The sequence below is a fragment of the Globicephala melas genome, chromosome 9 (genome assembly GCF_963455315.2).
Source record: "Globicephala melas chromosome 9, mGloMel1.2, whole genome shotgun sequence".
Lineage (NCBI taxonomy): Eukaryota > Metazoa > Chordata > Mammalia > Artiodactyla > Delphinidae > Globicephala > Globicephala melas.
Window position 1 is genome coordinate 3,121,875 of NC_083322.1, and position 13,233 is coordinate 3,135,107.

General features: G+C 53.0%; 1 protein-coding gene across 5 annotated transcripts in view; it reads right to left on the bottom strand.

Moving 5' to 3' along the window:
* Positions 1-13,233, bottom strand: part of DPP6 (dipeptidyl peptidase like 6) — a 1,029,560-nt gene that overhangs the window by 124,035 nt on the left and 892,292 nt on the right. For all 5 annotated transcript variants that reach the window (XM_060305069.2, XM_060305068.1, XM_060305071.1 and 2 more), the window contains exons 9-10: positions 8,409-8,563; positions 6,807-6,904 (exon numbers count right to left, since the gene is read on the bottom strand). In XM_060305069.2, the coding sequence (XP_060161052.1) occupies positions 6,807-6,904; positions 8,409-8,563 (253 nt within the window). The remainder of the gene's footprint in view (positions 1-6,806; positions 6,905-8,408; positions 8,564-13,233) is intronic.

Below are 13,233 nucleotides of genomic sequence, written 5' to 3' on the forward strand. Positions count from 1 at the left end.
GCTTCCCTTCTCAGGCTCTGTGAACAACCCCCTGACGACCTGATGCTGCCAGGCAGTCGGGACTGGCGCCCCGGGCCGGCGGCTGGACCGCATCTGACGGGGTGTTTGTAGGAGGAGAATAGAAACACACATCAGCGTAGCGCAACATGTCTTCAGCATGATCCTGCTGGGGATCTGCTGCATCTTAATTCAACACCCAGCTCAGCAGCTCCGCAGGGGCCCAAAGAAATCATCAAAAAACACCTGCTTTTGTTTCTGTCAGTGCAGCTGGGCTTCGCTGTGAAATGGTAGAAACTGCAGGACCCGCGGGCATACTGCTTTCCACTTAGATTCTTCCACCCACGGGAGAAGCTGTGCCTGCGCTTCCTGGAGAGGCTTGCGAGGCATCACCCCCGCTCCCCTGGCCCAGTGCCAAGGGTCACCATCCTTAGTGGCCTCAGCTCTGCTCTGGCATCGTGAGTGGCGGGGCTGTGTGTGACGCCCTCCCTGGCACTCGCCACCCATGCTCCCGCCACGCTGCACACGACCACTGATCACGAGGCGCCGCGGTACCTGGACTCGAGCCACAGGTGGAGGGGCCATCACGGGCCTAACCCACCACCTGGCACGTGCCGATGCCAGTAGGAGTTTCCCAGGGCAAGGATTTGGGACCCGGTCTTCATCTTCGCCTGAGAACTCTTGGAGGGGAGCTCAGGCTGGATGACAAGCAAACAACAGAAGACGGGAGTGAATGGCATAAAGGTGAGACGGCTGACAGAGGAAACGTCTGACTTCTTCCTGTCGATGGCGCTGACCAGCCTGCCGAAGTGACCCCTGGCCTTCCGGAACTCTCTGCATCTTTCCGTGGAGGCTGTGCGGGGAGGGAGGGGTGACCCCGCCTGGCTTGCGTTCAGGGCCCCCCTCAGGCTCTGTGTGGATTCAGACCCATCCCTTAACCTCTGGGTCCTCGGCCCCTGCCTCTGTGGAATGGGAGAAGGTGGGACCCAGCTCCGGCTGTGTGAGGCCCCCAGGGGACACAGCCACCAGCCCAGGGGACACGACAGCCACACCCTTGCTCCTGAGGGCAGGGCAAAGGGAAGGATAAGGGTGGGAGCGAGCAAACGGAGACGCCCAGTTTGGAAGGAGAAAAGGAGAATGTAAATAGCCCTAGGGTCACACACAGTTTTATAATTCAATCCACAACCACAACTGGGCCTCACATCCGATCCAGGAACCGCCCGGCACCCTCCCGGGTCCTGGAATATCCCTCTAGCCACGTCCCAGTGTGGCCAAATCCTGCCTGGGCCTCCAAGCCCTCCTCCCCCGACCCTACTCTGGATCTCTCACTCCCTCAGCAAAATTCTGAGAAGAACTGATGCCTATTTTGTGGCACTTACGTTTTTACTGTTACATATTTCTTTGTTTGTCCCTGCCTAGATCTTTGAGGACATTATTTAGGTCTCCTTCCTTTTGCCATCCCTCCACAAAGTAAGTGTCTTATTTTTACCTTTTCTAGATTAGTTCCTTTAGTGTTGAAGGAAACCAGAATATGTCACCCCCAAATATGCCTTTTTGACATGAAAATTATTTTGGGCTGAAGGCAATTAGGAAGCAGCAAACCCAAAAATCTCCCCCTTTTCTGCCTGAAGGCAGGAAATAGTCTCCTCTTCCTGGAGACTGACTCCTACTGGCCCAGAGATGCACCGGGGAACCTGCAAGTACACCTTCCTCCACTAGGTCCTCTGGTTTATTACCTTCCCACGGCTGCCGCCCTTGGAACCCTAAACCTGCTTTCCTTGCCCTGTTAATTCGCTATGAATTTACTGTTCCTGGTTGAAGGTGCTGTAAAAGCTGTACTTGTAAATAGATGCTTTGAGCTGTTTTTTGTTGAGATTTTTTCCAGGTGATGTGCACCGCACGCGTGAATGAACTGGTTTTTTCCTCCTCTTGTTAATCTGTCTTGTTGTGAGAGTCCCAGCTGAAAACCCAGGATGGGTAAAGTGTGGTCTCCCCTGTGGCATCCTGTATTTGAGACAGCAGGATGTCAGCAATGGCTAAATATTTTAAAAGTTTTGGTTCTTAGAAAAGTACTAGGATAACCACAGAAATCCATGTCTTCAAGAATCCTATTGAAATAGGATTTTTGTTTTGTTTTGTTTTTTGTTTGTTTTTAACATGTATATACTGCAGTTTTATTTCAATTGCACAAAGTTCACGTGTAGGAAATTTAAGTGAAACAGTACAGTAAAAATAGCAGAGAACCAAAAACTCTGAAAAAGAAGTACACCTAAAGCATGAGAACTCAACATTCATTAGTGTTTCACCTTCAGTTTTACTGACACTTGATGCTTGCAAATTTTGAAACAAACTTTGAGATCATAATGACCATTCTGAAGAGATTTCAGCACCAGCACTAAGATTTGTACATTCAGTTGGTTTGCAACTGACTTGTTAGTCATTTACATAGTGTACAGCACAGATTTGTCACAGGTCACCTTCCTGTAATTAGAAAGGATCCCCTAAACTGCACTCAGCTTAAGACATCCAATGTACAAGGGCACGGAAAGCATCATAATAATGTGGCTCCAATGAAACAGCATTTTACTGGCTAATTTTGTTTTGCGGTACGCGGGCCTCTCACTGCTGTGGCCTCTCCCGTTGCAGAGCACAGGCTCCGGACGCGCAGGCTCAGCGGCCATGGCTCACGGGCCCAGCCGCTCCGCGGCATGTGGGATCTTCCCGGACCGGGGCACGAACCCGTGTCCCCTGCATCGGCAGGCGGACTCTCAACCACTGCGCCACCAGGGAAGCCCTTTACTGGCTAATTTTAAACTTAATTTGCCCATTCAGCAAAGGTTTACCAAGCTTGTACTACACACCAGGCCCTGCTCCGGAACTGGAGATCGGGCTTTGCACAAAACAGACAAAATCCCTGCCTCATGGAGTTTTATGTTCTAGGTGATGGGCGGAGAAGGGACACAGGAATAAAGTGTGGGGAACATCCTGCTGGGATTCCTTCTGTGAAGAAAACTAGAGTGGGGCGGGAAGGGTGCTGGCCAGCACCTAGGGCACCTGCGGGCCAGCTGTGTGGAGCAGCTTTGCGGCAGAGCCAGGCCCCGGCCACGCCCCGGATAAGGGGTGAGCCCTGCAGACTTGAGGAGGGTGGGGGGAGGTGGAGTAGAGGCTAGATGGGCATTTGGGGCTTTTAGGCCACTGTAGGAAGTTGGGCTTTTACCCCGGAGAAAACGGGAAAGCGCAGGGAGTTCTGAGTGGAGGGAGCAGTGATCTGACACGGTTCAGGAAAGGGCCCTGGGAGGCGGGAGGGGAGACAGGACAGGGGAGCCGCCATCGGATGCTGGCTACATGGGAGAAATACCTTGTGGAAGACACACAGTGAAGTCAGAGGCCTGAGTGCCAGAAGGTCGCTGCCCTGAGCAGAGACGGGAAGGCTGCCCAGAGCAGGTTTCCAGGGGGAACGCGGAATTCTGTTTTCACTGAGTTCACTTTGGGTTGCCATTTAGAGACAGAGAATTTCTCTGAAGCCTGCAAAGAGCAAACGGGATTGCTGCGTATCTTCCCGTGCAACGCCGGGCTTGGCTTGCGATGGCCTGGACACCCCTGTTGGGGCGGACGTCTCCATGGATTTTTGTCTGGTGGGTCAGATACCCCCAAGGTTATAGTTTAGGGCCCCGGGGTATCTGTAACCCCAAAACTTATCCTTACATTTCTTTGTCAAACTGTCCACATACACCTAGCTTATCAATGCCTTTTGGACTGGTTCTAACACCACACTGGTTCCCTTATCAATTAATGAGTTAAATAAAATCTTCAACACACGCTCATTTACTTTGCCTGAGAATCACAACCTGGCCAGTTTAAGGGAGATGTTGGGCCGGCAGTTAGAAATGGACCTGAAGTTCCAAGGGCGGGGCAGGGCTGAGTTCCAAAGGGGAGTGTTGTCGGCCTACAGGCAGGATTTACAGCCGTGAGATGGGATGACAGCCCCGTGCTGCGTGTCTTATCTAATATTCACGGTCGCCCACAAGAGCAAACCTTTTGATTACTAATGTTCATCCCCATTTTGCAGCTGAGGACACAGAATGGAGCAAGCGAAGAGCACAGAACTGGGATCTGGACCCAGACAAGCCGGCGTGCGGCTGAGCACCAGCGGTTCCCAGTCTGGGGCATCTCTGACCGTCACGTGCACCCACTGGGGGAAGGCAAGGACGTGGCTGAGGTCCCCACGATGCAGAGGGCAGCCCCCATAGCAAGGGATCCCCCTGGCCCCGAGTATCGGCAGGGCAAGGGCGAGAAAGCCTCAGACTTGGGGGGTCTCCTCTTCCAGGCCCCCCACTCGACGTGCCCCCTCTCAAGCCTGCAATCCTTCACTTGCTTATAACCATTCATTCAAGGCCTGTCCTTCCCCTACATCGTAACCTCCGTGTTTCATTCATGCTAAATTCTCAGTCTAACGGACGCACATAATAAATGCTCGTTACACGGCTGCTCACATCGACTGCATGATTTCTGATAGATCTGCGCTCACTCTGAAAAATCCCAAGGCTGTGACGGAGAAGGAGATGAGAAAGTGTGACATTAACATTCTGCGATTTACACTGCATAGGAAAAGCATCACCGCGTTTAGCTTAGGAAACTGGAGAAGCAAAAAACCTGAGGCCCGTGTCTCAACAGCCCTGACGGAGGTGAATTTTTCATTGTCCTTGAAGCTAATCAAGCCTGCGGAAACAGCATCACCAAATGGACTACACGAGCTTTTCAATTAACTCAAACAGACGGCTTAAATTTTCCAGGTGACTTTCCATATTAATTCAGAGAGTTTGCTGGACCAGGCCCCAGGAGGCTTGGCACGGATGGAGCTGGAAGAAAACAATGAAATACCTGGGTCTTCGGCAGAGAAGACAAAGCAATAATCGCAACGTTTCTTCTATCCCAGCAAGAATATCATCAGCCAAACTGATTCGACTCCCCGACCAGTGCACACGAAGGACCCCTCCCCTAGGAGGGACCAGTGCACACGAAGGACCCCTCCCCTAGGAGGGACCAGGGCACACTAAGGACCCACCCCCCTAGGAGGGGCCAGTGCACACGAAGGACCCCTCCCCTAGGAGGGACCAGTGCACACGAAGGACCCCTCCCCTAGGAGGGGCCAGTGCACGCGAAGGACCCCTCCCCTAGGAGGGGCCAGTGCACGCGAAGGACCCACCCCCCTAGGAGGGGCCAGTGCACACGAAGGACCCCTCCCCTAGGAGGGACCAGGGCACACTAAGGACCCACCCCCCTAGGAGGGGCCAGTGCATGCGAAGGACCCCTCCCCTAGGAGGGGCCAGTGCACACTAAGGACCCCTCCCCTAGGAGGGACCAGGGCACACTAAGGACCCACCCTCCTAGGAGGGGCCAGTGCACACGAAGGACCCCTCCCCCAGGAGGGGCCAGTGCACACTAAGGACTACTCCCCTAGGAGGGGCCAGTGCACACTAAGGACTACTCCCCTAGGAGGGGCCAGTGCACACGAAGGACCCACCCCCCTAGGAGGGGCCAGTGCACGCTAAGGACCCACCCCCCTAGGAGGGGCCAGCTGCATGAGGAGGAAGGCCGCTCCAGGGTGGGGAGCGAGAGGCAGCGGGCAGCCCTGGGCTTGATCTGTCCACCTGAGGACCTCACAGCATTTTACACATCACTGGAGACAGAAGAGCTGAAAGAACCTCGGTGGAATCCTGCAGAGGCCCCAGGCAGATGGGTCCTGCCAAGGACAGCGGTGGAAGCCACCACAGGAGGAGTCCATGCCATCATGGACCAGTGGATCCAAGTGCCCGTGTGCCTCGCCCCGCGCTGGGCCTGTGGAGGAGTAAGAGTGGCTGAGGCCACAGCTCCTGCCAGAAGCTACTAATAATGGAGAGTTCCGTAACTGAACAGTGAAGACTCAGGCTGGAGTCACGGCAACATGTGGGCTGGACACTTGCTGACCCTCAGAATGGATCGTTCTCCACTCAACTGGGCCCACGTGTAGCCTTGCAGATCTGTAAACGGGGGGGTCCTGGTGCCATTCCCTTCTCCTTCTGAGTCTCCCGTCAATACTCTCAACAGAGCGAGGTCTAACGCTGATATAAGTGGACTCTGGAAGTATAGCCAGTCCCCAGACTGCTTGAACTTTGGGACAGAATGAAATTGATGTTCAGACCCCTTCACAAAGATAGATTTTACTCAGTTCTTTTGATTAGGAAATAAAATCCACCTACAGCCCTTAATAACAGGACAGTTGCCTTTGTCAACATGTTCCACCAACTACACGGTTGTTATACCAACTGGGAGATTTGGTTTATTGGAACAGGATTCACCACTCAGTTCCTGGAGCTGGCAAAAGACAGTAACGCTCTAAAATAATGCTCTGAAAATGGAGCGCCATTCACAAGAGGTCCGATTACATGGGTTTTCTTGGAAAGACTGCATCTGTCCATCCGAGGGACGCCCTCCAAAGTCTGCCACGTGCCAGGCCGTGTGCTCCCTCTGCACGTGGGTGGTTGACCAGTCCTACCTGCCCCCCACCGCCCCCGAAGCCCAGCCTCCAGGGCGGAGAATCTGGGCCTGACCTGGGCCTGACATAAGCCAAGAAATAGTAGCATTGGTTTGACTGGTGTTCCCTTCCCAGAAAAACCAAATCATAAAGCAGTAAGGAAAACTTCAGAAAATGGACCTTTTTCTTGGATGTTTAGATTAGCAGAAAAATAAATCTGAGCCTAAAGAGACCATGTAAATGGACGCTGGTTTCATTATTATCGTCTTAACATAATTGAGGAAAGGGTGCAAACCTCATCCGTGGATCGTCAGGCGGCATCATCTCCAGGTCGTGCGTGGGTCCATTTAGGCCAATGACGTGCAGGGAGATACTGGGGTTTTCACATCCAGCCTGGGAAGTAAAAGGGGACAGAGATGTGAGTGAGCCGCCTCCCGCCTGGACTGGCCTGGGCACTAAGTCTGCCAGGAGATTCACAAGAGGCTCAGCGTGGGGAGGACGGTCCTTTAAGAGGAAGCTGCTCACCCCTGCTCCTCCTCCCTGGACAAGCACTGGCCTGGCAGGGCAGGAAAGACAAGGCTGCTGGGTCTGACGGCCCAGGCGCCTCTGCCCCCACAGTCGGAGATGCTGGGGTGAGGGAGGGACTCAGGCCCACACAGGGCAGGCATCAGACGGGTCACCAGCTCATGCCTCCGATTTGGAAGTGGACATCTGAATTCTGTTGGCCAGAATACGCTGATTTTCTATTAAAACGTGAAACCCCAAATCCTGAGCCATCTGGGCTTTATAATTCCAATTTCAGAGCACCTGCCCAGAGTTCACTGTAAAATCAGGGGGCCTGTACCTTTCTGGATTTCAGGTCATTACATCACTCCTGGATTGGGGGGGCTCTCATAAAAGGATTCACCAGGGAAACCATTCCATTTCTAGGTGATCTCTGGCTTCCAGCCTCCTGAACCGTGAGAAATAAATGTCTGTTGTTTAAGCCGCACAGTCTGTGGTGCTTGTTACGGAGCCTGAGCTGACTGATACACCTGGTGTTTCCTTTCTCTGGCTTGGGACTCTGGGGACATCACTGGCCTCACTTGGACATTGTCGCCCCTCTTGCTGCAAACTGTAGGCTGGCACGTCCCGTATTTCTGGTATACACGGCACGTGGCATCAGCTCCCAGAGCCCTCTGATGGCTTGGAAGCCGAGGCCCAGGGCTCACTGGCAGAGGCTGGAGGGGTCCTTCCAAGGCAGCCCCAGGTGGACGTGGGGACCCTGTCACCAGGTGGGTGCAGGCAGAGCTGCGTCCACTCTCTTGGGCACCCGCCTCTCTCCAACTGAGTGGGCGGTAGAGGTTTCGGCATCAGGCCCTCCCTTCACGTCAGGACGCTGTGATTTGCTAACAAAGCGGGCTTTGGCTATCCGTCCCCTGCCCCACTCCTGCAGCCTCGCTGTTCTGCTGGCTTTTTGTGGGAAGCAATTAGAAACAGTATGGGTCAGAACATGACCAAGGACAGAACAGCCCAGGCCCAGGGGACCAGGCGCAGACAGGGGTCCTTCTGACCTCCCAGAATTTAAAAAAGGAACTAGAGGACAGGGTGCCCCCGAGTGGGCAGTGTGAGTTTTTGTCACCACGGACTCACAAGGGAGGTGATGTATTTTGGTTGCAATGAAGCTTAGACAAATGATTAACGGTAGCTGCATTATTTAAAAGAAAGTAAACCTGCCGACAAATTCAACTGAGCAAAAATGGGAATTTAATGCAATGTAATGGGGAATAATTAATCTTGCCTCTGTTTACTGCACTGCTCATAACACATCTGATTATCACAGCTCCACGCTGGGAGACGGCTGGGCGGGGGAGCTGATGAATAATGCAGAGCTGTCCTGCTGCTGCTTCCTGCCTACCTTGGGGTAGTGGTAGGACTTCACGGTCGGGTAGGCGGAGCCGGTGTAGGTGGGCAGCTCCATGACCGGCACCCGGGAGTCGTTGATGGTGGCGTAGGCGAGCCGCGAACCATCTGGAGACCACCAGTGGGCAATGTGGGTCTTCAAAATCTCCTCTAAGGGAAACAAACAAAGCAGAGGACGGTGGATGGCATGGATGGAGTATCGGCCAGCGCTGCCCAGGCACCACGGGAGCTGGATAGAAAATCACGCGCCCCCTTGGGGTCACTTACAGCCTCTGAGGAGGCTTTCCTGTGCCCGGGATACACCTTCATCTCAGAGGTGCCTGGTCTGACCACCAAACCCTAGCACAGCAAAGCCAGTCAATCAAACCCAATCAATCAGGGCCCAACCGAACAGAGGCTAACTGTCTAAAAACCATTTTGGGGGGCACAAATTTGAGTACGATGAGCCCAGCAAGTCCTTTCTGATTGACTTATTATTGTTCTGTTGTGGGTTATTATTTTAAGATGATCAGAAAAACAGAATTAGAGGAGATACATTCATTCTGAAGCAGGGCACACCCAGGCAGAAGCAAGTGAGGAAGTAAACTGTGTTGCAGGTTGAATCCCAGAAAATCGACTTGCAGGAGATGCCGAGGGGTCGTGCCGGCACACAGACCCCCTCACATACAGCCGTGCAGGAGGGGAAGGCGTTCCAAGGCCAGCAGCCTCCTCACTCTGAAGCATGGAGGTGGTTTCACTCCACATGGCACAGAATGGCCTTCTCTTCTACGGGACCAAAGAGGAAACAGCAATCCTCTCAGGCTTCCACCAGGCGCACCCGTCACTCCTGCCCGCCCCAAAGAGTCTTGGCTAATTAGAGTTTTGACTAGGGCTGAGTGCTGTAGGATCTGTTATCTATTCTGGAAAGAACAATTCTGTGTCTTTTGAACAAGCCAAGAGAAGACACTTCCCAGGTACAACTCATCAGAGTGCTAGGGTCAGAGGAGCATCTCGGTGCACAACAGCTCTAAGGTTCGCGGATTCCTCCTTGTACATGCCATGTATTTTTATAAACCAAGTCCCCCTAGGTTTGTTTTTAAAATAAAGATCGATACAGCTCTATAATCACATACTGTGAGTCCCATTCAACGGTCGTTATTAGGTGTAGACCATAAACTGGCTCTGTGAGCCTGTGGGGACAGAAAGGTAACTGAGGCGCCTGAGAAAACAGAGTGAGTGCATCAACCACACAGGGAATGATGTGAATCGGAGCAGAGCCAAGGGGTGATGGCCACCGGAGGGAAGGGTCACAGAGATGAGAGAAGCAAGGCAGCAAGGCCAGGAGCTGGGCCAGCCTGATGGCCTGGCCAGGGGGGCACAGGGATCTGTCGGCTGCAGGATAGAGACGGCCGGGGGCCAGGGGGCTGGGGGGCAGGGCCGCATCAGTCAGGGCCCTGCTGCAGTGGCTACAAAAGCATTCAACAGCCAAGTTCAGGACTGAAAGTGGGGCACTGCAACTCCTTCTCCCAGGAGACCGGCCAACCAGGCAGTCTGTCCCTCCATCACTGGCTCCACTGGCCTGGTTTCTTAGTGGGACAAGCCCCCATGTTGCGTGGGACCCGCAGCAGCAATGCTAGGAGTCAGTCCCTTCAGAAAGTGCTGGCCTCCCCCTAAATAAGTCTCCCTGGCCCTCCGCGGGCTTTCCTCCAGGCCTGCCGGCAGCCTGCAGGGACCCTGATCCACTGTGACCCGGGGCCAGCACCAGACAGTAGAGTCTCATCCGCCACGAAGTCCCTGGCATATCTGACTTCCCATCACCCAGACACATCCCAGGCCGGCAGCACAGCTGATCAGTGAAGGATGGTGAAGGGGCCCCAAGTCCTGGGTTCTGCCCCTGTCCTGCCATCGACCGCGAAGGCTCCGAACATGCCCCCAGCTGTCAAACAAGGGGCACAGCTGCTGCCTCTAATGTGTCCTCCCTGACAGCGTTTTGTGACCTTGCGGCATCTGAGAAATGACTCAGAAGCCTCTGCAGAGCCGATAAAAACCCAAAGGTCTGCTGGGGGGGCGGGGGGGGGGAGGAAGTCAGCCAACCCTCCATTGCTTGTAATTTTCCAATGTCTTTGGCGGCCAGCAAAGTGACTTTCAGGTGCGGGTGTGGAAGGCAGTGATTCAGAAATGACTTTATCCAGCACCACCTGACTTGTCTGGCCGGCGCGTGTGGGACAGTGAACAACAGACTCCAGCAGATGGTCTGCTGGAACAAACAGGCACCATTGGCCATGCAACTTCTGGGGGATTCTGCTCAGTGGCGTCTGTGCTGCAGGGACATCAGGGCATGAGGGGACATCAGGGCACGAGGGGAATCACTGGGAGTGAGCGGGACACAAGGGTCAGAGGGCCAAGGAGGTGGTGTCCGCCTGAAACCAGCTGCGCGAGCCTGGCCACGGCTCTCACGGCGCATTCATTCACGGCCAGAACATCCCCACAGAAAAGCGGTGGGTGCGACAAAGCCTTCTAGAAGAGGCAGCACCGCACAAGAGCAAGCAGACAACACAGTCCCTGCTGACACAGCTCTTCTGAGGCTTCCCTTTGACCCCGAGCGACCTCCTGAAATGGGAGGAACAGCAAATCAGCAGCCTGGGGGGGGTCCTGCCACCTTCATCCCCAGACGGGCCCAGGGGTGCAGGAGGGCACTGCTAGCTCCTCATCCACCTGTCATGGGCCCACCTCATTTCTAGAACTTGCCCTCAGACCAAAAGGAAACGCTCCTGCTTTGGTCTGGTCAGTGCAGGGCAGGGGGTCACACAGGCAGGGGTGAGAGAGACAAAATCAGGGGAGAAGGGAGGCCTGATGCTGGGCTGACAAGTACTATTTCTGTCCCTTCTGTCAGCAGATGCCAGAGTACTTCCATTGAGCTCAATGCACTGCTCAGAGAACACAGATGCAGAAGAGGACCACAGGCTTCAGACAATAAATGTGCTGGTCAGAAGGGAATCTGGAAACCACACAGTTCAGGGATGACAAATATCTGGTGTGTGTGTTGGCAAATGTTCCTTTCAATTCCATCCCACAGCAAGATGATCACAAATAAAACAGAAATTCCTCCGTGCCAAAGGCCGGGCCACACACAATGGGTGGCTTCCGTTTATTTTCCCCAAATGCCCTGTAACACATTGTTCCTTGGTGTTTCTATTCTCCTGTGAGTTAGCTGCTCATTAAAGAGATAAAGTAAGGATAAGAAGCTCTGGGGAAAAGGACCAGGCAAATGAAATCGTGACACTTTTGTGTTAACTGAGAACGTCCCTATTCTCCACATGTTCTCTTCAAGCTTCTAGATTCATGAGGCAGTTGGCTTAAATGCCATGAATCAAATGTAGTTTATGGATAGAGTTTTGCAGGGAAAAAAACCCTATTTCATCAACTAAATTAACCGCATGAACGCTTGGCTTGGAACAACAGGAGAAACTTGCCTTTCTGAGCAAGTACAAATAACTCGTGAGAACGGGAGCATACAGCTTTCCTTCCACCTTCCCTGTCCTGTCCAGGGACCTTCTCAGAATCAAGTAAGAAAGATACATTTGGGGACACTCACTTGAAGAGGCAGAAATTTTTATCCATGCAGCTTAAGCTCACGGCAGGATCTGGGCCCCTTTCCCTCACTTCTTGGCATCGTATCTCAAAGAAGCCAAGTCCACTACATGAGCTGTCATTCACGCCGCACACGTTAAGGGCATATCCATACCCGGAAGGACAAAATCCCCTTCGGGTTCAAGGTGATGAAGGCCAGTCCAGCCAAGAGGAGGAATTCTCGAGTCTTCCAAATGCAGAATAAGAGGGGGCCCCCAAGGTCGGTCCACCACAGTTGCCTGGAATCACTTAGGGAGGTTCTCAGGGAAACGCGGGAATGGTGGGTGCTTTCTGTCACAGACGCTCGGGCCCACTCCAGGCAGTACAGTCAGTATATACTGGGGTGGGGGAAGGGCACAAGCCCCTTTTAAGCAAAAGCTCTGTGGGTGACTTTCGTGTACTTGCCGGTTAATATGTCACATCTGATCACACGGGCACTGCATTCTGGAAATGCATGCCTATGGTCTGCTGACAGAAAAATGTCACCTGCCATTTCAGTAAACAAAGGATGCTGTTGCCTTAAAGCCACCAGCCACTGCAGCCCACGGTGCGCCCTGAGGGGAATTCAGGATGGAGAAAAACAGGATACTGGCCCTAGATCGTGATGATGCACATCTAGGAATAATTTCAGTGAGACCAGACTCCTGCAATCTTCCCATACATAGAAAAGCCCTACAATCATGAACTTGAGATGTCTGGTTTTTGTGATTAGCAGTACTTTTTTGATATTTGATCACATGATTTTTTTCAGCAAAAACTCCTGTATATCCCGGTTCCTCCCTTTCCTCTTTGGAACAGTCCCTCAGAGCTATCTGAGAGGCTCTCTCCCAGGCTATAGTCCTCAGTAAGGCCCCTGATTAAGACACAATTTGCATCTTTTAGGTTGTGTGTTTTTTTCAGTTGAAGGTCTTATTAGCATATAGGAAACAGGCTTCCAAATTATTTGGGGGGGAGTATACATACCTACTTGAACAGAAGAAGAGTAGGTTCTGCTTAAAAGTTCGTTGTAGGTTGAACTGTGTCCCCCTAAAAGATATGCTATCCTAATCTCTGGTACCCATCCATGTGACCTTATTTGGAAATGGGGTCACTGCAGATGTAATTAAGATGTACATTAAGATGAGGTCGTATTGGAGGCGGGCAGGGGCCCCTAATCTGATATGACTGGCGACCTCATGAGGAAAAGTAAAGAGACACAGAGACAGACAGGG